The 25,560-nt window shown below is 43.6% G+C and overlaps 2 protein-coding genes across 2 annotated transcripts; both read left to right on the top strand.

Annotated features, from left to right (window-relative positions):
- Positions 1 to 2,404: 2,404 nt before the first annotated feature.
- On the top strand, positions 2,405 to 14,588 carry LOC109485683 (cytochrome P450 3A29-like). The gene is made up of 14 exons (XM_019789350.1): positions 2,405 to 2,472; positions 5,967 to 6,060; positions 6,454 to 6,506; positions 7,074 to 7,170; positions 7,655 to 7,771; positions 8,582 to 8,670; positions 9,279 to 9,427; positions 9,866 to 9,996; positions 10,382 to 10,466; positions 11,489 to 11,649; positions 12,080 to 12,168; positions 12,939 to 13,076; positions 13,611 to 13,773; positions 14,448 to 14,588. The coding sequence occupies exons 1-14, from the start codon at positions 2,405 to 2,407 to the stop codon at positions 14,535 to 14,537; spliced, it is 1,524 nt and encodes a 507-aa protein (XP_019644909.1). The 3' UTR covers positions 14,538 to 14,588.
- Positions 14,589 to 16,616: 2,028 nt separating this feature from the next.
- On the top strand, positions 16,617 to 25,560 carry LOC109485810 (cytochrome P450 3A24-like). The gene is made up of 14 exons (XM_019789491.1): positions 16,617 to 16,799; positions 17,365 to 17,458; positions 19,467 to 19,519; positions 19,837 to 19,933; positions 20,400 to 20,516; positions 20,932 to 21,020; positions 21,402 to 21,550; positions 21,746 to 21,876; positions 22,146 to 22,230; positions 22,610 to 22,770; positions 23,200 to 23,288; positions 23,848 to 23,985; positions 24,739 to 24,901; positions 25,298 to 25,560. Exons 1-14 carry the CDS (start codon positions 16,732 to 16,734, stop codon positions 25,373 to 25,375), a joined length of 1,512 nt encoding a protein of 503 aa, XP_019645050.1. The 5' UTR covers positions 16,617 to 16,731; the 3' UTR covers positions 25,376 to 25,560.

Genomic DNA, 25,560 nt, shown 5'->3' with positions numbered 1-25,560 from the left:
TTCATGGCTTGAACATGATGCAGGATGTAAAAGAATGACTGTGAAAACAATAAAACAAACAAAACGTACAAAATTTCGTTCCCTCTTCCCGCAATTCATTCTGTGAGCCATGAATTCGTTAATCGCCCATAAACGTTGCTGACATTTGAGTTTTTGGTCGCGCAGAGAGCGCAGAGAGGTTGCCCTAGAAATTCCACTTGAGCACGTTTTTCGTGAAGTTCGGCGCTCTCTCCGCGCTCTGGCCAATTTCAGAGCGCCGCGAGAGCGCCATGAGAGCGCCGCTAAGTGGAATGGGGGCCTAATTATGAGGAAAGTCACCTTGTAAAAAGTAACCTTGTCGACAAAAATTTAAAGTCACCTTCACCTTCGTCTGGCCATAAACTATGCAAATACGGCAATCGATCAAGATAAAATCCAGACAGTGTCAAGGTATCTGGTTGCCAGTCAAAATATAGCCGCAGCTGAATAGGCAGCAAACTTGGCAACGCTACCAACTTTGCAAACGCAAGGATTGTTATTTATTCATACATCAAACATGCACCTAGTTACTGGACAATTAAGTGATTTTGTACACAGCAAAAGTGCCCGTACGTGCGTTCTGATGTTTGGTGACCGGTCTGCCAAAATGCCAGCTAGGTAGTTTTGCATTGCATCAGGTAAATTGGCTATCCGGTGTTCTATGAGGTATCACTGTTACAATCGTAGTAAGGAAAGAACTTATCCGTACATCACACATGCACCTAGTTACTGGACAATAAAGTGCTTTTGTACACAGCAAAAGTGCCCGTACGTGCGTTCTGATGACCGGTCTGCCATCTAGGTAGTTTTGCGTTACATCAGGTAAATTGGCTACCAGTTGCCCCATGGGGTATCACTGTTACAATCGTAGTAAGGAAAGAACTTGTCCGTACATCACACATGCACCTAGTTACTGGACAATTAAGTGCGTTTGTACACAGCCGAAGTGCCCGCACGTACGTTTGATGTTTGGTGACCGGTCTGCCGAAATGCCAGCTAGGTAGTTTTGCATATCATTGCTTAGATCGGCTGCCTGGTATCCAACTGTGTATCGCTGTTGCACTCTTGATAGAACTTTTGTTATTCAGTGATTTATAAACCAGAGGAAAGTATTCGTGTATGTACATAGTTACATTTAGCGAACAATTAATTGTACAGTAGAGAAGGTAACCGTATCATATAGGGACGACTGCACAGTCACACAAAAGACCCTAACAGCAACAGGGACACTTGTTCGAAAGATGCTTACCTTTACTTCTAAAAGCCGAACTAAGTAGTACCATTAGACATATGTTTGTTTGCTTTTTCCTAGTTACAGAGACCACCTTGTGTAAAACAAGTGAGACAATGTACTGTGTAGGGTTCAATTGATCAACACAATTAAGTTTTAATGGTTGCAAATAAAGCTAATTCCACAATAAAGTTCGGAAGCCCACATACCCCCATTATCTTCATTCTAAAGTGTTTGCTCTAAGTGTCCTACTTGACAGATCATCCAAACCCAGAATTTAGGCCAAATCACACCAGACTATGCCCTATCCCCACATATGGTACCAAACCACTTTTAGAAACAGTAATGTACACGATATATACGCCAAAGTCAACATTTTTATTTTTCCGTGTACTTGTATGTAAATGCGTTTGTGTAAACTTGTCTGTGGTATGATTATACAAGACCTTCGTACTTACAAATGTCGCTGTACTTTTCTTGTGTCAATAAAGATTTCCCTGTTGTACGTGTTAGGCCACATTGACTTAATTTTATGGATGGCATCCTCTGAAGACCGCCAAACTAGTGCGCCCGGACGAATACAAAAAAATCCGGCCAAAACTAAAACTAAACCACAGAAATGCAAAGCTGGTAATGTGAATTTGCGGCAGTACACAGCGACGTATACGACAAGCCGGCACATGCTAGCTTTTTGTGGAATTTATGAGTCGGCGCTGTACGTATGTACTGAGTTCTTGAGTCGTGGAGCTTCGACAGCCATCGAAGTGCCATCGAGTGCCATCCTCCAGAGTTACCACCGGCTCCGTATTTGTCGCTAACTACCATGGACTACCCAGGCCTAGAGCCAGACCAGAGCCTCGGAGGACGTGATCTTTTTTTGGAACAGACGAAAACCAATGCGCGTGTTGATGTCATCCATAAAATTAAGTCGGCGTGGCCTAACGGTACACAGCCAAGAATTCAACCTATAGCACTGTATAGTCCTTGAAAGTATACCTGTCATGTCAAGATAGTGGCCTGTTTGTCTATTTATATATGCATGGCGTGACGGAATGCTACGACCTGATTGGTCAAACAGGCCTCATAGATTTTCAGGAAAGTACTAAACCTCCTCCAAACGGATTTACCGCCCCATTCGCGCTAAGAGTCGCCAAGATGTTGGATCTTTTGCCTCTCTCCCCGACATGGGTGCTGGCCGGACTGTTTGCGGTGCTCTCTTACTGGTAAGTTAAGTTTTTTTTTTTTTTTTAAATTTCCTGATGCTGATGTACAAATATACAGGCCGAATTTTGAGCATGTTAACCTAATTTTGTAGTTTACTAAAGACTTTGCATTTTAGAGCCTTGTCGTGTACGTCGTAGGGTTGTCGTAACATGGTCGTACGGTCGTCGTTCGATTGCAAACGTCGGGTATTCTTGATGTAGTTTTGCAAGTGTCCTGCAAAAGTCAGCAAATGTTACGAAAAAGGACAATTTAGATATTTGTCGGCGGTTGGGTCTGCCACAGGAGTCTGCTTGAAAATTCTGCGACTCCAAAATTGTGCGACGATCCACGACGAATGTATCTTTGAAATTGCGATTTTTTCTTTTCGTGTTGCAAACTTTTCAGGGCTGTCCGCGTATTGCTACAGTGTAGCGTTGTTGTTGTTGTCATTGATTTACGTCTATTTTTCCGCTAAACGTAGACTCTTGGTGCCCTTCTCTGCATGCTTGGTGTTCGTATTCGATGCTCTGGCACTTTTCTGCACCGGTGCCTTGCACATGTGTGTTTTGGAAATGTTGGTTGGTCTTTCTTCTCAAACCTCGCAGTGTAGCAAGTCGCTACGTGACTCACAAATCCTACGCCCTACATTTCTTACTGTGCGTCATTAAGGTTAAGGACGAAGGTCTGAATGCTACTACGGATCATGTGCGTAGGCATGTGCTTGCTCCGCCAATCTAGAATCGTGCGACGACCTATGACGAATGTAACTCAGAAATTGCCATTTTTCTTCTCATGTTGCAAACTTTCCCGGGCTGCCCGCGTTATTGCTACAGTGTAGTGTTGTTCTTGTCGTCGTCGTTGTTGTTGTTGTCTCCGCTTAACGTCTATTTTTCCGCTAGACGTAAACTCTTGGTGCCCTTGTCTGCATGCTTGGTGCTTGTTTGTATTCGATGCTCTGATAATTTGCACTGGTGTCTTGGCTTGCACATGTGTGTTTGGGAAATGTTGGTTCGTTTATTTGTTTATTTCGATACCCTTTAGTCAATGACTAGTCTTCCAGGGTTCAAAACATACAAATATACTGACAGCAAAATTACAAGAGACTGAACATACATAATCATCACAAATTATATACAGGTTAAACAAAACGATCATGGCTTAACTTAACTTGGTTAGTCTTCCTTCTCAAACCCCGCAGTGTAGCAAGTCGAGACGGGACCTACATATCCTGTGCCCGACATTTCCCACTGTGCGCAATAAAAGGTTAAGGACGAACGAAGTACGGACGAAGGTCCACACGTAGGCATGTGCTCGCTCAGCCAATCATAAGTCGGAAGTGGGTGGCGCGGAAATGCTGACCGCTTATTGGCCATTGTAAGGCTAGCACGTACAGTTGTACCTAGAAATAGAATGTAATAAGCACGTCGCTAGAATTTGTAAGCATGTAACTGATTACTTGATAAGTTGTGTTTGCGTTTTTTTTTATATTTCAACATTTCATGACTAGACATGGCGACGGCACACTCAAGTTATTTTATGTCGTCACCAACGCAGAAAACGAATACAGGACAAGGCAATACTAATTTTCACTTGAGTGAAGTGAGGAAAGTCGTGTAAAGTGCCTTTCCCCGAAGGGCACAAGATCGGTGGCATGTCAGGACTCAAACCCGGGACCTCTTGGTTCAGAGTTGAGCACTCTGCCGCTACGCCACACGATCGCGACACTGTTCTTGTCACTGTTTTTGTTGTGTATTGATGAATGAAAATAAACATCGTACGGCGACCCACATCGCACGTCACACTGTGTAATTATGTTATCGCGTCGCCACTGTTGATCGACCTCCGGATACAAAGTTTACATACATTAGGCCACACCGACCTAATTTTATGGATGCCATCCTCTGAAGATCCCCAAACGTGTGCGCGCTGGAGAATTAAAAAAAAAAAGTCCGGCCAAAAATAAAAATGCTACTAAACCACAGGAATACATTGTGAATTTGCGGCAGTACATACCGACGTACAAGACAATCCGGCACATTCTGGCTTTATGAGTCAGCACTGTACGTATGTACTGAGTTCTTGAGTCGTGGAGCTTCGGTAGCCTGGATGCCATCCTCCAGGGTTACCACTGGCTCCGTATTGTCGCTAACTACCATGTTCTACCCAGGCCTAGAGCCATGCCAGACGTGATCTTTTTTTTAGAACAGGCGAAAATCAATGCGCGCGCGGATGTCATCCATAAAATTAAGGCGGTGTGGCCTTAGATACTGTATAAGCATTTCGTTCTGAGCAGGTGCGCGTTACATAGGCTGAAGTTGGACAGGAAAATTCTGGAAAGGAGGTCAAGAACCGTGATCAAATGCTCTCTTTCACATTTATTACACTCCAGTCTAATTTCTAATGACTATACTACTTGGGCGTCTGTGTACATTTCCTCTAGATCCACCTTCGGACAAACTCTCGTTTTTGTTTGCATACCGGATAGCACCCCTCAGTAGAGGAAATTCACCTCGGGTTGTTTAAGTAAAGTGTGTACACTGCTATAAAAGCTTCGGCCGGTGTTTAAAACTATTTCATCCGTCTCCGGCGGAAGAAACTGCCCTTTTTGCCCTTTGAAATGGAAAAGCGCTTGGTGGATGAAGGGAACGTACGAAAGACCATTATAAAGATTGTCGCATTGTTCTATGGTCAAAGAACCATCACCCAGTACAATATTTACAATCATCTCTTTTGAATTTTCTATTTGTCTCAAAAACAGCTATATCTCTAACTAAATATCATTGCTACAAGTAATTTAAATTCACTCTTTTTAGCATGTGCATTGCTACAATTCAAGTCACCAAGGTGACCTATTATTTGAGTCATTAATAGTGCAGACCCAACCAGCTATTCCCATTTTGGCCATTTTGGCCATTTTGGCGTTCTACAAATATTTTTCTCACTCCGATGAGACGCACACGATTTATACTTATAGTACTAGTACTCAATACGTTTACCTTGCGCCCCCTAGGTTTCGTAATTCAGACAAGTGGTTGTCCTAGAAGTTTTTAACCACTCATTGTATGTTTGTTCTAGACACAATCAAGATGATTTGTAACTCTCAAAACAATAGTGCAAACAGTATAGCCCTTCGCCAGGTTTTGATAGCTCACTGGAGTTAGTTCATTGTACTATGGAACAGACCCTCCATACTTCAAGTGGTTAAATGTCCCGTTTCTTGGTGGACGTCGTTTCTTGGGAATGTTTTCGTCTAGCCAAAGTCATAATTTTCCCCCGTACTATCCCACAGTGGAACTCCTTACCTGTCCCGGTAGTTATGGCTCCCAATGTTGAGTCGTTCCGGGCCGGGCTGGCAGCCTGCCTGCCTTAGCCTGGACCTCTCCCCCCCCCCCCCAACGTCACCCCTCGCGGGGTTATTTGGGGGTACCGAAGATGAAGATAATAATGTCAAATAGACAACAAGGGTATATCAAAACGAAATAAATTAATAAATACCTCCTTTAATTCTTTTTAGGTTCCTGGTGTGGCCGTTTTCCACGTTTAAGAAGCTGGGCATCCCTGGTCCCAAGCCGGTACCACTGTTTGGAAACTACCTGGGCTACCGGAAGGTTGGTATCCTTAGGCTAGTCTTAGAAGTTAGAACACAAGGAAATCGTTATGTGACAAAAAGGAGTAGATGCTAATCTCCAAGCAGATCCTAGCCCTCAAAAATATATAAAATTCTATATAAAATTTAGTATAAAATTGGCCAGGCAGTACCCAATTGGCCAGAGAGGGACCATGACCGACTCAAGGTGGCCGGAAACCTTCTCTGGCTAATGGATACCGTATTGCCACCGAAAGGGATCTGCTTGGAGATTAGTAGATGCTACTTGAAACGTCTATGCATATAAACATGTTCTCAACAATTGACCGTTCTTGTCCCTTCACGAATTTTAGATAAAAGAATCCATTATGATGCTTTTGATGAAATTCGTGTTGTGCTTTTTTCTTCAACCCAGGGTATGGGTAACTTTGATCAGGAGTGCTACCAAAAATACAACAAAGTCTACGGGTGAGTTCATTTTTGCATTTGTCAAGGTCCAATTTTGGGCGATCGCTGTAGTCTGTAAGTTGTTAGCAGTTGATATCGATGAAAATGATGATGATGAAAATGATGATGATGAAAATGATGATGGTGAAAACGATGATGATGAAAATGATGATGATGGAAATGATGATGAAGATGAAAATAATGATGATGAAAATGATGATGATGATGAAAATGATGATGATGAAAATGATGATGATGAAAATGATGATGATGAAAATGATGATGATGAAAATGATGATGATGGAAATGATGATGGTGAAAATGATGATGATGGCACTCTGATGATGAAGAATGCAACGATGATGCTACCACCACGTTGATGATAATTGTGGTGACGATGATAACAATGCAATTACAGTAGAATTATACTGATTATGACTGTAGAGATAATGATTGCAACTTTAACCCAGACCAAGGCTAATGACTAAATATTCCAGGTGTCAAAAACATTGTCGATGTCTTTCTGAAGAAAATATCTCGCGTAATCTGTATTCAAAATTTTCTAAATAAATTATTTTTTAATTTCAGATTTTTCGAAGGCCAGCAGCCCATATTGATGGTTGGTGATCTGAAGCTTGTGCGAGAGATAACAGTAAAGAAGACCAACATTTTCCAAAACCGGCGGGTAAGATCTACACTACATATCCACTCCGTATCTAATACCAGCCCAGAAAAGAACAAGAAACAGCCATGCCTTCAAATATCAGACTTATCAACCAAGGATTGAGGTGTTAAAGAACTCGTATTTTCCGAGAACTATCTTAGACTGGAACTCGTTGCCAACAAGCACAGCTGGGGCGTCATCACTACAAAGCTTTGAACAACTCCTGCAATTTAGATGTGCATAGATTGAGTGTCTACTCTTGCTAGTCTCCACCAGACTCCTTAGCAGGCTGAATAAATAGTAGAAATCGGCAAGGACATTGCACGGAGGCAAGCTGGACAATCTATATGGCCGGCCAACTCCTCTGGCCATTGATGTCTCCCTTAGCCGATTTCTACTATTTATTCAGCCTGCAAAGGAGTCTGGTGGAGACTAGCCTTTTCCCGAATAAGCCTGCTAGAGCCTACTGTAACAAGGACTGAGATGTGGCTTGCTTGTTTTGCAGGATTTGGCGGGCCGAGGTGAGATTTTCGGCGCCAGTGTGGCTGCGCTCAAGGACGATGACTGGAAACGGGTCCGTGGTGTCATCTCTCCCACCTTCAGCACAGGGAAACTTAAACAGGCACGTTGTTTGTTTGTTTTAGCATTGTTTATCCACGAAAAAAATCACATACGTTTTGTTGTTATCATTGAAGTTCATCTGACAATGTGTTGCTAGTTTACAGTGTCGAAAGTTAAAACTTTTGTTCCAACACTAGAGATTGTTCTCACCTAGTGGTTTCGACCAGTCACTCTGGTCTTCTTCAATAGACTGGCCCAGCGAGACTTTTTCTTGTTGTTTGACAACATCTTTGTACATGTGTGTGAGTTTATGTCGCAATACCCCACGTTTGAGACCGCATTCGTACCGTTGCGGCAGCGACACCTAGCTACATTGTGAAGAACGACCAGCATTGCCCTGAGGAAGGTGACGGTCACTGAAACGTCGACTTGTAGAACTCCTTAGGCCACACCGACTTAATTTTATTGATGACATCCGTTGATTTTTCGCCTGTTCTCAAAAAAAAAAAAAAAAGAATTACGTCCTCCGAGGCTCTGGCCTGGCTATATGCCGGCGGTAACTATGGGGGATGGCACCCAGGCTGCCGAAACTCCAACACACACGATCTCAGTACATACGTACAGTACCGATTCATAGACTCCGCAAAAAGCCAGCATGTGCCGGCTTGTCGTATATGTACTGACGCAAATTCACAATACCAGCTTTATATATCTGTGGTTTAGTACCATTATTATTTTTTTTTGGGGGGGGGGGTCTTCAGAGGATGTCATCCATAAATTAAGGCGGTGTGGCCTTAGTGGTGAATAAAAACGTTGTGATACAGCCATTACAAGCCTGAGAAAATTATTGACGGATTGTATTTTCCTGTAGATGTCCCCACATCTGGAGAGGTGCGCTGCCAACTTTATTTCCAAGCTTGACGAAAACTGTCAAGATGGGACCGTGTTTGACATGAAGAAGTGAGTATAGGTTGGGTACAGAAATCCCCCTGAAATGCTCAAACAGTCGATGTCTTTTCCATTGCCGATATCTGTATCTGTTTCTGTATAGCCGGTATAACCGCCTTTCGGCGTAACACACCAGCTTCTGTATCTGTATAGCCGGTATAACCGCCCTTCGGCGTAACACACCAGCTTCTGTATCTGTATAGCCGGTATAACCACCCTTCGGCGTAACACACCAGCTTCTGTTTCTGTATAGCCGGTATAACCGCCTTTCGGCGTAACACACCAGCTTAAAGATAGAAAGCATTCTATAGTAGACGTGCAATCAATACGCGAGGCAAGAAATGTTTCGAAAGATTTCAGAACGACAATTTGTAACATTTTCCTGATCTTTGTGAGCAAGTTTAAACACACTCAAGCGTCATATTTCGACACTTTTACTTCCTGAATGGCACTATTTTTGCAATGGAGTAGGGTTGATTCAACTTACATTGTAAAGGAAAGACCAGGACATTTAGTACTTTTTGTATCTTCCTAATGTTACATAATACATCTTTTACTTTTGTATCTTCCTAATGTTATATAGTACAGCTTTAATGAACGAATGTTTTGAATACCGCTAGGCTTACAGGTGCCTTCTCCCTGGACGTCACCTCCAGTACAGCCTTCGGCGTGGACGTGGATTCCCTCAACAACCCGGACAACCCTCTCGTGTGGAGCGCCAAGAACATGTTCGATTTCAGCTTCTATAATCCACTGGTCCTCATTGTCAGTAAGTATTGTTTCCTTATTCTAAGTCATTTTCACCTAGAACTTTCGCAGAGTGGAACTCGCTGTCACCAAATACTGTAGGGGCATTATCATTAGATAGCTTTAAAGATATCTAAAAAGCTTTAAAGCCACCTAACCCACCTTCCACCTAAACCTTGAACATCTAACTTAAACATAAAGCTAGATGTTCAAGGTTTAGGTGGAACAAGTCGTTCGGTGTAATGTAGCCAGCTGCTGCCGCGCCGCGTGCCTGTAAAGCTGGTGTGTTACGCCCAAGGGTGGTTATACAGGCTCTTCAGATACAATTACTAGTTTGATCTTATAAAAGGTACACTAACCTGGAACCCCCTTTTAAGTCCTTTTAAGTGTACTTCATTGCGAGTGAGGGGTATCCAGGGTCGATCAACGTCTAATCGTCAAAAACTTTTCTCCCCAACAGTTCTGTTCCCACAGCTGGCCTGGATCCTGGAGTTTTGTGGGGTGAACTTCATGAACAAGAAATCCATCACATATTTCAGCGATGCTGTGGACCACGCGATCAACATGAAGAGAGAAGTTTCAGACAAAGAGGTGAGCTTTTTTCTAAGGAACGTTAAGGTTATATTTTTTTTACTTTTTCATGTTTTTAAAGAGCGGAATCTTTGCAGTGCCCGCGCATGTTGTTGTTCTGTACTTCAGTTACTTAATGGAGTGCATGCAATTTCCCTGTCAGTGTCCCAATTGCGATTTCGAAGGAAAAAAGTTATTCAAAGAAGTTTTTCACAGCAAACGACAAAAGACTAGTTCGATGTAGCATATAGTTTTAAACCATTCCTTATACTTTCTGTACTCATTTTTCTTGTCAATATCTGTTTGCAATTAGCCTTCGGGCATAATTATATAAACGTGCAATAAAGCTACTCCACTCTATCCAATTCTATTGTTAATCTGACCACTTAATCTCCCATATCCCTAGAGACCACCGGACTTTCTTCAGCTGGCCCTAGCGGCTCACAACGAGGAACTGGACAACGGCGTGTCCGCTAACACCGCCAAGTGGGGTCAGTACGGATTACTAACACACATTATGTAGCCTGCGTTATGCTTATGGCACATTTGAGCCAAATCCTTGAGCTGCCATATACGTGAGAGGTCAGGTGTTTAGGGCTTAAGGGTTAGGGTTAGGATTGGGATCATCGTTCAGGGCTAGGGGTAGACTTACGATTGGGGTTAGGATTGGTCTCCCACATCACGATTAAATGGCAGAACTGCTAGAAGCGTGTTATAGTCAGGCTTGGGGTCTGACCAGTGGAAGGGCTGCTAAAAGAGTGATGTAGTCAGGCTAGGGTCCTGCTCGCCTTGCACTCAGCTTAGCATTCAGAATTCGAGAAAGAGTATGGGATTTAAACACACACCACTACCAGTGAACTGGCCCCCTGCTATATGTGCAGTGAATACACAACTGTGTGGCCCAAGGTCTCCAGAAACGAAGATAGGCGCCGCCATTAGCGACCATGCCAATCGTTGCAAGTAGGACTTTTTTTTTAAATTGCTTAGCTGAAAGTCTAACCTTCACCAACCCCTCCTATAAGGTATCCGTAAATACTTTCATACAGAAAAAAACTTTATGCCCAAAGTAAGCTGTTACAATGAAGTTCACTCTGCACTGAAGCTAGATGGTCACCGAAACGTTGGCTCATGTAAAACGAATGGCTGTGAATAAAAGAACTTTAATATAGCTCAGAGTTTGGATTCCAAGGTTAAATTCTTCGATGTTGTAAGTGATTCAGAATTTCCACGATTTGTTTCTCACAAAGTTGTCCTGAGAAGATTACCAGTTTCAGTATTGTATCTTGAGATAGTTAAGCGCGCTGCATAATGACGGTTTCTGTCATATGCGAGGCGTGTTGCCGTTTTTTGCACGTTTGTATCAATAAATCTTGGTATTTCCGCCAAAGACCGCTGCTTGTTGGTTGATGATGTGTTAGTTCTCTATCAATCGATCGGTTATTTGCTATGGTCCTAGGAAGTAAGCATAAAATCACTTTCGTAAACGAAAAGAACTTTAATATTCTCTCCTCAGGTATTTCCAAGAAAGAGATCAAGGGAAACGCAGTGCTGTTCTGGGCGGCCGGGTACGAGAGCACCTCCAACACCATCGCGCTTACAGCCTACAACCTGGCGCTGCACCAGGAGGCACAGGACAGGTGTATCGAGGAAATTGACGCCGTCATCAAGAAGCATGTAAGACGCTAAAGCTGATTATTTGATGCTTATTGTTGTTTTTATTAAAGATTTCAACATAAAAGAATAATACAGTAATATCAATGAACTAGAAAGGTAACATTTGCAAAGCAAATGCATAAAGTTTACCTTCGAATTTGGTCTGCTCTGTTAATTCTTACTCAAACCACATATGGTCATACAGGAGTCTAAAACCCTCCTGCTAATAAATTGCAACATGATGTCACCCAACACTACTTACCATGGTAACAGACAGTCTGGTTCAGGTCATTGACCTTTTTTGGTTTGGAGAGTGTACCCTGAGATAGGTGATAAAGACCGAGAGATTCTCAAAAATTACTGAGTCAATTCCTTGAGTTTATATCTTATTAAATTCTAATTTACAGATTTACTAAACTTTTTTTGCTGATATGAAATTGTTCTTTTGCAGGGGGTGCTGGACTACAAGGCCATTCATGAGCTGCCGTATCTGGAGATGTGCATCAACGAGACACTCAGGATTTTCCCTTCTACCACAAGGTAACGTGCGTAGTCATCTGTCTTGTCTGTTACGACCAGGTGTAATGACGATCTCCTTGCCTGGCCCGGTAATCCCCTTGCCTGGCCCGGTAATCATGGCTCCCACCGTTGTGTCCTTCCGGGCCAGGCTGGAGGCCTGCCCGCCTTAGACCAAGGCCTCCCCCCCCTAAAGTGCCCCAATAGGGGCTATATGGGGGTGTAGCCGGGGCTTGTATAACATCTTAGAGCCCCGGCAAAGATGAAGATGAAGATGAAAATGTACCATCCAAACGTCCTCCTCTGTCATAGAATGCGGGCTCTGCCTCAGTGTGTGTGTTCTTTAACATGCTAAGTCTTCTAGGACTGACGAAATATGTTCCAAGGTAGGACTGACCAAGGACGTTCTATCTTGTTGAACGTCATTGGATTGACCATGTCTTCAAGGAAGATGTCAACATACATGCACCTCGATATCAGTTTTGGACCAGACACATGTGAACTAGAAGACGTACTGTACATGTATGCTTGTATACAGTACATTCCTAACTGGGTAGTTAGGTCTTGCTGGTTCTAGGACTGACAAAATCTGTTTTAAGGTAGTGAGTAAAGAGAATCTTTCTACACAACCAAGTGTTTTATTCACAGATGTCACCTTCCTCAGGGCAATTCTGACTGGTTCACATTGTACTGCACGAAACGTCGGCTGAATAAAAGACTTGGTTGTGTAAAAAGAGTCTCTTTACTCAGTGACTTACCAACCTGACGAACTATTCACGGATGTTCTATGTTAGGATTGACCGCGTTGCCAAGGAAGATGTTGACCTGGATGGGATCCGTATCCCCGCCGGCATGCTGGTATTCGTGCCGGTCTGGTCCATCCACATGGATGCAGACATCTGGCCGGAGCCGGAGGAGTTCAGGCCTGAAAGGTGAGACGGAAGTGCTGTTTTGGGTGCCTGAGCTGTGTGTGTGTGCATGCGTGTGTGTGTGTGTATGTGTGTGTGTGTGTGTGTGTGTGTGTGCATGTGTGTGTGTGTGTGTCTGTCTGTCTGGTCCATCCACCATGATGTGTGTGTGTGTTTGTGTGTGTGTTTGTGTGTGTGTGTGTGTGTGTGTGTGTGTGTGTGTGTGTGTGTGTCTGTGTGTGTGTCTGTGTGTGTGTCTGTGTGTGTCTCTCTCTCTCTCTCTGTGTGTGTGTGTGTGTGAATACATGTGTGTGGCACATAAATCAAGAAAACAGAGGTACAGATTGACCCAACTAAAACTACATAAACAATAACATATATAAGTACATAAACATTCCAGATATACAGAGTGAACACTTTTTGAACTGAGATAAATCCAGTATCAAATTGGCCAGGCAGTATCCATTGGTACAAACGCCTGCCTGTCCAATTTAATACAGTCTTTTGCCACCCTAGGCTCTGCTTGGAGATTAATCATAGACACAATGCCTGTTCCAGGTTCTCTAAGGAGGCGGTGGCAGCCCGTGACCCGTACGCCTACCTGCCGTTCGGCTCCGGACCCAGGAACTGTGCCGGCATGCGTCTCTCCCTGCTGGAGCTCAGGTTTTCTCTCGCTAAGGCCCTGGAGAAGTTCCGCTTCGTCACCTGCAAGGAGACCGTGGTAAGTCCCTAGCCTCTACCAGGCTTGAGGAGGCGGCTGGAAAGAGTAGAAATCGGCCAAAATAGAGAGATAAGCATGCCAAGGGAGTTTGACCGTTGAGAGAACAGTTCGCCGCACCCCAACTGTTCTCTAAACGGTCAAACTCCCTTGGCATGCTTATCTCTCTATTTTGGCCGATTTCTACTCTTTCCAGCCGCCTCCTCAAGCCTGGTAGAGGCTAGTAAGTCCCGACGTACAAATACTTAGCATCTACTAGGCCTTCGAATTCCTGTGAGGTTATGGATTTCGAGTTAGCCTGGATGCCAGACTGGTTAGACCCTGAGAAGCTCATTGTGGGATGTCCATGGTGCAATTCTTTTGGGTACATGTTGGTTCGGAGATGGCCTGGCTCTGGCAACAGTCTGGCACCCGGGCTAGGATATAGCCACATACAGTTAGTGTTTAATTTACCAATGTAGCAAGATAGAAACTCCAACAGCATTTAATTAAGAAGTGGCTTAAAGCTTGCTCAACTGATATTTGGTTAACCAGTCGTCGTTCTAGTCGAGGTCAGAAGAAAACCTATATATCCTGTAGCTGTATGTCAACATGCTTTAATCATGCGTGAATGTCTGGACACATTTACATCCCATTGACGCCTTTTAACACTACATTCGTGTTGTTGTTGACTTCAGATTCCCGTTCGCTTCAAGAAGAGTATGCTGAACCAGATAGACCATGAGGTCTGGCTGAAGGTGGAGGCCCGCACACCAACACATGCCTAGGTTAGGTTTGCTGGGGGGCGGTATCGACTTCCCACGAACTTTGACCCTTTGATGACGTCATACATGAAAAAGTCGCGTGTTTTGTGCAAGCAGGTTCTACAGACGGCTAAAGAAGACTGAATCAGTTTAAAATTTCAGAGACCCAAATTTCTTGAGTTGGAGAACAGTTTAACTTTTTTCACATATTCCTATAGGTCAATGTTGTCAATGGATTAGCCATCCAAGGTGTCCTATGTAATGTTGCAGCCACTGTCATTTTCTTATAGGACTGTTAAGCCATAGACAATGCTGTAGGGGATATAAAAATTAGGCTTTGACCACGGTCAAAATATTGACCGAAAGGAGACATTTTTGTCATCCAATGAGGCTTGAGCAAATGTGTTGTTCTGTTATCTAGATCTTTTTCAGATCCAACGTACCTGAAAATTTGTGTATTACTTTTCTTGATTCAAAGTTGACCATGAAAAGAGTTCACGTAGCTTTGTTTTATATGTTTTACAAGCTTATCACATGTTTTCTTAAGGCTTTGTTTTGTCATTTGTCCACTTTTGAGAATTTCTTGATTCAATTTCTGGATTATTGTTAAGTACAAATTTGTGTATCCTCAGTGAGGACTATGAGTTAACTTGACATATTCACAATTGGAATTCGTTAGCACAAGTACTACATATTTTGCCATGTACATACTTACTAAAATGTACCACAGAAATGTAGAGCCTAGAGTACAGTAGAACAGATCGCGCCATATTGGCTACGCATAGGTCATGCAGGTTGAAGCACCAAGAAGCGAGTGCCATGTAATAGTTTCTGAATTTGGTGTGTATCTTATCTCACCTTCCACCTACCTGGGAGCGACTGTTTGTCATTGTCATTTAGTGTGTTAATCCCTGTATGTACATTATTGGACTAATGAGATTCTATTAAAGTATCACCATTTCTTGCTTATCCTATGGCAGTGTGTACGGTATACCGGTAATTTCAAATAATAGCAAAAGTGTAGTTGTTTGCTTCTTTACAACGTGTTGTCTGTACCTTTGCTCACTCCTTTCACTTACCCAAATAAGGTATTGTAGTATAACGTACTTATTGGATATGTTCCCATATAAGGTATTGCGCGTAAAAGATACGAATTGAATATATGCCCATATTAGGTAACGTTGCGCCTTATAAATGAAGAAACACCCAGAAATAAGACCTTACGCCAGTGACTTCACACGTCCCATGCCACTGTAGACCACACATAGGTGCCGTCAGTAGTATTTATATAGCTGTGACCTATTGGTACACTCACGTACAGCGGGTCTATCTACGAGTACTCGCCATATGCCTTGATCCTATCTGCAGGTCACGTCTCAAGTTAAAAGAAGTACTCTCCAAGCAGAGGTTGATGGGTGAAGATCTGATCTGATTTAGGTGTAACAAGTCGATCGGTGTAATGTAGCCAGCTGCCGCCGCGCCGCATGCCTGCGAAGCTGGTGTGTTATGCCGAAGGACGGTTATACCGGCTATACAGATACAGAAGCTGGTGTGTTACGCCGAGAGGGAGTTATACTGGCTATACAGATACAGAAGCTGGTGTGTTACGCCGAAGGGCGGTTATACCGGCTATACAGATACAGATACAGATACAGAAGCTGGTGTGTTAGGCCGAAGGGCGGTTATGCCGGCTTTACAGATACAGAAGCTGCTGTGTTACACCGAAGGGCGGTTATACCGGCTATACAGATACAGATCGTTTGCTTTTTATATATGGCCCGTTTTTTGTCGCTACAAAACAAAACGGGTCATACATAAAAAGCAAACGATCTTCCCCCATTAACCTCTGATTGGAGAGTAAAAAGAAGAGCCACAAAAGATCAATGCAGTTATCACATGCACACGATATCTTCTTAATTAATAGCTTCTTCAACCAAAAAAGACGCCAGAATGTTCCCTTTTTTCTTACGCAACGCTTTGCAACAACTTCGTTCGCCCGACAGGTCGTTCTAAATACCAAACAGCGGAGCCAGGTCGTTGCAACATCACTACGTCACTTGTTTGCCCCTTGCATATTGAGTCAGCCCGCCATGCATGTCTATATAAGGGCATAGGTCTGGGGCCGTACCTCGATCAACAAGTGGTCCCTGCAGCCGGCCGGGTTTCTGAACGGTTCCAGACAAAACTTCTGAGCTGATCTACGTGAAGAGAGGCCAACATGTTGGAACTCCTGCCCTTCTCCCCTACCTGGTTATTGGTAGGGCTGTGTGCGGTCCTGCTTTACCTGTGAGTAGCTTCTTAAGGTATCTGTATCTGTATAGCTGGTATAATCGCCCTTCGGCCTAACACACCAGCTTTGGTGATTGACTTAAGGTTGAACTGTCGTCGTTGCAAGTAGGCAATTCACCTTTGGTCCTAGTGACTATTGAACAATAACTGTTAGTTACGTCGATCGAGGTAATGAGATACACAAGAATTAACACAGCTACAGATTCCGTTAGACACCGTTAGTCAAAGTAGTGAATGCTACTTGAAACGTCTGACAGTTTTCACACTCTATCCAGTTGCTTGAGTAGCATGGTCTGGTGAATAACGGTTAGTCTAACCATGCCATTGAAAAGATCACTGGCTTGCTGCAGAATTCCAAAGAAACATAATATTTAATGTGAAATAGCGTTAGGTTTAAACCTCTATCTGGCCGTATTGTGGCCCTATTTGTTTTGTTTACGCTCGTTTCAATTAAAACGTTTGCTAATTTCACTAGATCTATTATGTTGCAAATGTTGCAAATGATCCTCGAAAGGGTTTAAACATTAACCAGCATACTTATGTCACTTGGACACCCCTATAGGTTCTCGACGTGGCCGTATTCCACCTTCAAAGACCTGGGCATCCCTGGCCCCAAACCCGCGCCGCTGGTTGGAAACTACTTCTCATACGGGCAGGTATGTTGGAAAAGTTAAAAGAGCCTTCCCGCGTCAATTAGCCCTGGGCCACACACAGCAGTCACTACAGCAGGGGGCCAGTCCACTGGTAGTGGTGTGTGTTTGACTCCCATACTCTTTCTCAAATGCTCAGTGCTAAGCAGTGAAAGCAATAAGTACCATCTTTAAAGTCTTTGGTATGACTCGCCCGGGGATCAAACTCACGACCTACTCTCCAAGCAGAGGTTGTGGGGAATGATCGTTACCTTTGTATATATGGCCGTTTTTTTTGTCCTGATCCCCACCAACAACCCGTCGGTGGCCGCGGAGCTTCTCTGGCCAATGGATATTGCCTGGCCAATTTGATACTGTCTTTTTTGCCACCGATAGGGATCTGCTTGGAGATTACTCACGACCTACCGAATACGAGGCGAGCACTTTACCCACTTGGCCATTGTGCCTTCCCTTTAAATAAGCCTGGTGGCATACAGGGGTTTTTCTTTACAAATGTTTGTCACACCGGGGTTTCTTAACAAAGACGGCAGTGCTAAGAATTGCAACCCCAAGCAGCTGGATCTACATCTAAATAATACACGGCACAAAGGAAAGGGTCAAACAGGTGACACCATGCCCTGACGGGAGGTACAGTATGCATAGGGTGGTTGTTAGGCCCCTTTGCTACTTAGCAACCGAACAATGTTGGATCTGTCAGTGCGCGACCCTTGGTCATAATTGGAATACGAGGCAAAGTGAAAAAAAAACTGATTCAGAATTAAGAAAAAAAAATCACAAAATTGTTTGAAATATCTTTTATCAATTGAATTTACTGAGCGATCCGTCAAATCTTAGCACAGCAGTCGCAGTGTCTGATGGAAAGGGTGTTACTACTGGCAGCCAGACAATACTGACAGCATCAGGCCCTTAGTTAGCCTCTACTAGGCTTCGGGGGGCAGCTGGAAAGAGTAGAAATTGGCCAAATAGGGAGATGGCATGCCAGGAGAGTTTGATCGGGGTGAGAACAGTCTCGGGACCAGCAAACTGTTCTCTCTTCGACCAAACTCCCTTGGCATGCTCTCTCCCTATTTGGGCGATTTCTACTCTTTCCAGCCGCCTCCCAAAGCCCGGTAGAAGTTTTAAGCCCTTAGTAACAACTGGGGAGGGCTTGGGAAGTCAGTTTAGCCTTGAAGTCATCAAGGACATTATGCAGTATGGCATCATGAGGTTGCTGGCTTGAGTATTTTAGTTGATGACATAACCACGCATACATCCATGCATGACTTAATATGACGTTTAATACTAATAATGTGATGCCCCAATGTCAATTCAGCCTCTGGCTGCCATTTTTGGGACAGTGTTGTTGTGTTTTAATGCAAATAAACCAATAAAGCATTCATATGGCCTGACTCAGAGTTGGCCCTGAGACATTTTTTTTACACATGATCGTTTACCCACAAGGAAATTATGTAGTATGAAATCATGAGGTTACTGGGTAGAGTATTCCAGCTGATGACATAACCACGCATACATCCATGCACGGCCTGACTCAGAGTTGGCCCTGGGACAAACACATGACCGTTTACCCACATTTGCAGCCCGGGGTTACCAGAGGTCACTTAGCACTGAATAAACATAGCGACACGAACAACTACAGCGCCCCAGGGTTTTTCTTTTTTTGCAGAACTTTTGATTCACTTCTTTTCCTGTTTACAAGTCAGAACCAGGAGGGAAATCTTTGTGAAAGTAAAAGACAAAAGACTATTTTGGCGATAGGTCTAGTGTGTTTGGAATAATACAGTGGAGGAAAAGGGCGTCTTCATATGGTAGCAATGTAGAAGTGATTGTCCACTGCAAAACGTATACGTATCAACCACAATGCTGGTAAATTGTCTGTAAAAGTTTGGTATAAAAGCTATCATGAAGGTAGTTCATTTCTACCTCCATGATCTTAGTTTCCCATTTTTCTCTGCTGAAATTGTTGTTGTTTGCGTGTGTGATTATCATTTACTCTTGTTTATTGTATTTCATGAAGGGCGTAGGCAAGTTCGACCAGGAATGTTACAAGAAGTTCAACAAAGTCTGGGGGTAAGTTTGTTTGTATCTTTGTGTATATGCGTTCATTCATTCATTTGTAAGTCTGTCTTTAAAAGAGAGTTTGTTTGCTGCAGTTCCTATTTGCTCCGCCAGAGGAGGCAAAGCCTGCTATCTAGAGTCATGTTTGAAAATTATATTGTAATGACGATGATTAAATGGTAATAATGTGATAGCGACAATCATTTTGCATTTTCATTTTCGCAATGGCAAACTTACACAATGTCATGTAGATCTACTTCATGCATCTCAGTCGAAGACGTATACAAACATCGCCTATTTTATTTTTATGTTATTTTATTGTATTTTAGGATTTTCGAAGGCCGACAGCCGATCCTGTTAGTCGGTGACCTGGAACTTGTGAAGGACATCACCGTGAAGGAGGCCAACACGTTCACCAACAGAAGGGTACGTGACATGCAACATCAGAATCTGTACTCACATAAAGTAAAAGTTATGAAACAAGATTGAACTGCAATTTCCAACATACGAGATCGGACTCACCCAAATTTTCGGCTGTACAACTCCAGTCTTTGTCAAGGAATGAGCAATCCACCGCTTACGTGACGCCACGCAGATAACACACGTGACTCCGTGAGCAGTGGATCATAAGTTGCATAAAATCTGTGGCGCCCCCTGTCTCTGTTGAGGGATGGTTGTAGTGCCCTGATGTAGATGGCATCTTTAGTCCCTCTCTTTAATCCTAAAGTTAGAGTTATTCCAATACAATTGCAAGAACATATCCTTCGTATTCCATACCCAAGGGAGCCACCAGCTACAATACTGCCTGCCAATAAGGAATATTCCAGTCAGGATATTCTTTGTTCTCTTGTTTTATTTTTCTTATCTAAATTACAACGTATAAAACTTGCAGATTTTCGAGGGCCAGGGAGAACTTCTCGGCAATGGACTCACCATCCTTAAGGACGCGGACTGGAAACGGGTCCGCAGTGCCATCTCACCCACCTTCAGTTCCGGGAAACTTAAGCAGGTATGTAAAGTCAACACTACTGTCTGCACTGTCTATGGCGAGAACTGGCATTCTTTTTTTAAAAAGATACAGCACACTAGTGGACTACTAACCTTCGTTGTGTGTGAGGGTGTTATATGAAAGAAGATGTAAGTAATCAAATTCTCCCTGGACCCTTTATCTGTCCTCTATCTTAAACGAAGTCAGGAATATTTTTGGTATGGCTTTGATTCAACCATAACAAAAATACCGTTTGTAGAAATGTAAAACTGGCATGGCGACATTGTGTGATAAATGTTGAAATTTCCGTGATATACTGAACTGACGTGAGACAGCAATGATGACTGTATCCAGAAACATTCTATGGTTATATATATACTCTCTGGAAAGGAAGTACGTTTAGCTTAAACGTTTTTTTTATTGGGTTCTTCCACAGATGGCCCTGGTCGTGGAGAAGTGTGCGGACAACTTTGTAGCCAACTTGGACGAGAACGCGAAAAATGACGTCCAGTTTAACCTGAAAGAGTGAGTACTACACACTCAGACCTGGAGGTCACCTTAGATTTTAGATCCTCCAACATCTTTGCTGCATATTTCAACTTAGAGGCTATATATCATAAAGATCCATCCACAATTTCTCGACTTACGGTAGCAAAAAAAATATATATACATACATAAAATTTTAAAAAACATGATTGGGCTCTGTGATAGACTTTTGATTAAGGTAATAAAACGTACTGTCTGTATCTACCCTGTAACTTTGTAGATATGTAAATATCGCTTGAGGACGCATCTATAGCAGGAACGTCCGTTCTGTGCAATGTGAACCAGTCAGAATCGCCCTGAGGAAGGTGATCGACGGTCACCGAAAAGTCGCCTTAAAAAACCTCTTGGTCTCTCCCCCAGTCTGGCCGGTGCCTACACGATGGATGTGATTTCAGGCACGGCGTTTGGAGTAGATGTGGACTCTCTACACAACCCTGACCACCCGTTCGTCGCAAACGCCAAAAAGCTGTTCGAGTTCAATCTATTCAACCCTATCATCATCATTCTCTGTGAGTATATGTGTCATGGGTCATACGTGCCAGATAACTTGTGTCGCCCCCCGTCTCCGCTCAGGCTCTAATGTGGCTCCATCTAGAGCTAGTTCCTCCAGTTCACAGTGGAGCACTGGACACTTTTGACAACCTTGCTTACAGTTAAAACTGTCTTAACAATCAACTAATACATTGTTCTTGTTGCCCTCATAGTTCTGTTCCCTAAGTTGGCGAACGTCATGGAGAAACTCGGCTACTCCCTGTTTTCCAAAAAAGTGATGACTTTCTTCAGCTCGGCGGTCGACAACGTGATTGACATGAGAAAAACCAACGAAGAGGAGGCCGTAAGATGCAACCTTTTCACTCAACTTTTGATATGTCTTAATCTCAAAGAGCAGATTTCTATTGACACTATTCAATGACGGGAGTCAACTGGTTACAAACTGGCCTATAGAATCCATTTGCTCCCCAAGAAATCTGCTTTGAAATTAGCTCTGTCTTAAATTGCAGTTTTTTTCTATATCAGGGTGGAATATAGTTCATCCTTCCCACAAAGGGACCACATCGCTCTTATGGTTCAGGCTTTTAATCAATGTACATAAAACATTTTCAGAAAAGGGTGGACTTCCTCCAGCTGATGCTTAAGGCTCACAACAAAGAACTGGACGGGGAAGTGCCGAAGGACATGGTCAAACACGGTCAGTACTTACTGTGGATAAGAACAACACTGCTAGCACGCATTGGCGGTGTCGTTACGAAGGTGGCAGAAAGTCTGTGTCCGCAATCTACCTGAAGCGCAGTGCATGGAATGCCTGTACTATCTATCTATCACCATCACCAGGAAAGTTGACAAGGCAGCATTCAGAAGCATGAAACTCACCAGTCTGTCTGTGTATCCCTCTCAGTCTCATAGTAATTGGTCGAGGTTAGCACATATGCATAGATGCACTAGATTGCCCCACGATTCTTCTAACTGAGTTGATGATCACGTTTCTAGAGGACTGATCATAAGAAGGGTTGCTATATGATGTAGTCAGGCTACTGACGCTTTGCTGTTGCTTTTTATTAAACCATAAGGTGTTTCCAAGAAGGAGATCAAGGGCAACGCCGTTCTGTTCTGGGTAGCTGGGTACGAGACGACGGCCAACACCATCTCTCTCACAGCCTACAACCTGGCTGTCCACCCAGAGGTGCAAGACAAGGTTATCGAGGAAGTGGACACCGTCATTCAGAAGAGAGTACGTACACTCTACTCTTCCCTGCTTTACTCTACTCTTCCCTACTCTACTCTGCTCTGCTCTGCTCTATTCTACCCTACTTTACTCTACTCTACTCTACTGTACTCTACTGTACTCTACTCCACTCCACTCCTCTCTACTCTACTCTACTTTACTCTACTCTACTCTACTCTACTCCACTCCACTCCACTCCACTCCACTCCACTCCACTCCACTCCACTCCACTCCACTCCACTCCTCTCTACTCTACTCTACTCTACTCTACTCTACTCTACTCTACTCTACTCTACTCTACTCCACTCCACTCCACTCCACTCCACTTTACTCTACTCTACTCTACTCTACTCTACTCTACTCTACTCTTCCCTACTCTACTCTACTCTACTCCACTCTATTTTTATAAGAATACACCATTTTTTTTTACTTCAGGGCAAGCTGGACTACGAAGCTGTGAATGAGATGCACTACTTGGACATGTGCGTCAGTGAGACCCTCAGGATGTTCCCCGCTGCCCAGAGGTAAGAGCGAGTTCTACTCTAGTTCTATAAAATACTGAGCAAAGCCCCATCTAGGGCATCCCGCCCAGGGTGTACGGCTATTGCGGCCGGTGGGGTGCGGTGAAGAAAGTGCATGAAATCAAAAAACAAACGAACATAAATTTGTGCATTTTGTGACTGGCCGCAATAAGCAATCCCGACTTACATCTGACGAGTGTGTAAGTTCGTTTTAGGTCAGAAAATATTACGGATTTAATATAAGCACTGTTTAAAGATTCTTCTTTTGAAATTTTGTGCAAATTGTAGTTTAACATTCGTGCTTTCATCTTCATTGTCTTAAACGTATTGGCTGCTTCATTAGCTACCAAATCGTCCTTCAGAGGAAGAAATTGAGTCTTCGGGTCCATGTATGGGTGAGGCCCATGCGTTAAAGACTGACCAACACACTCATACTGATAGAGAAGATTGTGTGCTTGGCCAAATTGGTGACACTACAGCCTTATGCCTTCTCTCCAGTCACTGTATTAACATTGCCAATGGTCAATATTATACGTATGAACTGCTCTCTGGTTGCCTGTAGGTTTGATCGTGTGTGTAAGGAGGATACTGAGGTAAAAGGTCTGCACATCCCAGCCGGAACCATCGTCAACATCCCCGTGTACCCCATACACTATGACGAGGACATCTGGCCGGAACCGGAGAGGTTCAGGCCTGAGAGGTAATACTAGTATTTTTTCCAATTTTATTAAGAATAGTCAACATAGCAGGGGTACATAGTACTCCTGAATTGTGTGGACTTTACATTTTATTAAGTATAAGAAACGCACAAGACAATTACATACAAGAGTGGGACATGAAAAAAAAGAACACTAGGTCTGCATTTGGCTATTGTACAGTCTGATTGTGTAGTGGAGGAACGAGTTATACAGTCTGTTTGTCCGTGCCTTGGGCACCGTGATTCCCCCAGAGTTCCTCAAGCACCTCCCTGTGCATATGTGTGCTTAGTATATGGAATCCAACTTGAGTAAATTATAAGATATGCTAATGTCAAACCATGTATTTATCCCTCTTCTTCTTTCTGTAAAAGGAAACCGACATCGTCATGTTGAAAACTCTCTCTTGCATACAGAACGCCATGTAGTAATCTTTGAACCCAATCGTATCCAGAACCGTGCCTATCTACATTGTAGTTCTCTGGGTTAGGGTTTTGCTCGGATACGGTTATGGATAGTCTCCGCGTATCCAAGAACGTAGATGTGCCTTTGGCACGTTTCTGGATTCGCCTGGATTCGCCTTGTTACCAGACCTGTTATAGCAAATATTTGCGGAGAGAATGCAGGACTCGGGAGCTATAATAGGTCTGGTAACCAGGCTTCTTGGACTATCCAGAACCGTGCCTGAGTATGGGTCTGGATAAAGCACGTCTCTGGATACTCCTGTTGATATTTAGCTGACGAGTTTTCTTTCCCAGGTTCAGCAAGGAAGAGAAGGAGGCCCGTGACCCTTACGCCTACCTGCCGTTCGGCTCCGGACCCCGGAACTGTGTCGGCATGCGGCTGGCCCTGCTCGAGCTGAAATTTGCTCTGGCCAAAGCTCTGGAGAAGTTCCGCTTCGTCACCTCCGATAAGACCGTGGTAAGTTTTCTATCTGCAAATATTATCAACTTTCTTTGCCTCAAGAAATAGTCAGCCACTTGATTTTCCCTGCTATATTAGCCTTGAGGTATTTGTTGTGTTATATATAGTTACGGCCTGACATTGTACCAAGTACAATTGTCGCGCGAAACATATGACAAACAACTCTAAGGCTCTGTCTTGTTCATTTCGTCTGAAGTGCGACGAAGCAGGCTTGGTAAGTTCGTGGCTGGTAGACTAATCCAGTGGCTTCCCTCTGGGAGTGCCCACCATGAGGGACAGGGGGTACTGAAGTAACTTTATCAAACGTACCTCACCCGAATAATCCGGAGTCACGAAGATGATGATGTCGGGTCATGAATTCATTTGTATGATTCTATTTTTGTTGTTTTTCAGATCCCCATCCGCATTAAGAACACTCTCGGAAACCAGATAGAGGGCGGCGTGTGGCTGAAGGTGGAAGCCCGTTCTTAGGGAGATGCCAGCAGTACTAGCCTCCTTTTCAGGCGTTTCGGGATCGGTCTTTTTTTTATTTGGGGGCGTAGATTGCACGCATTAGAAGCTCCGGCCACCAAACCTAGTTGTGTCAGGGATGGCATACTAGTGTTAGAGCTTCTAATGCTTGCGTTTGATCAGAAAATACCCCCCCCCCCAAAAAA

The sequence above is a fragment of the Branchiostoma belcheri genome, unplaced genomic scaffold (genome assembly GCF_001625305.1).
Source record: "Branchiostoma belcheri isolate BF01 breed outbred unplaced genomic scaffold, Haploidv18h27 scaffold78, whole genome shotgun sequence".
Classification (NCBI taxonomy): domain Eukaryota; kingdom Metazoa; phylum Chordata; class Leptocardii; order Amphioxiformes; family Branchiostomatidae; genus Branchiostoma; species Branchiostoma belcheri.
Note: the sequence above shows the minus strand (reverse complement) of the source record. Positions and strands in the feature narration are given on the sequence as shown.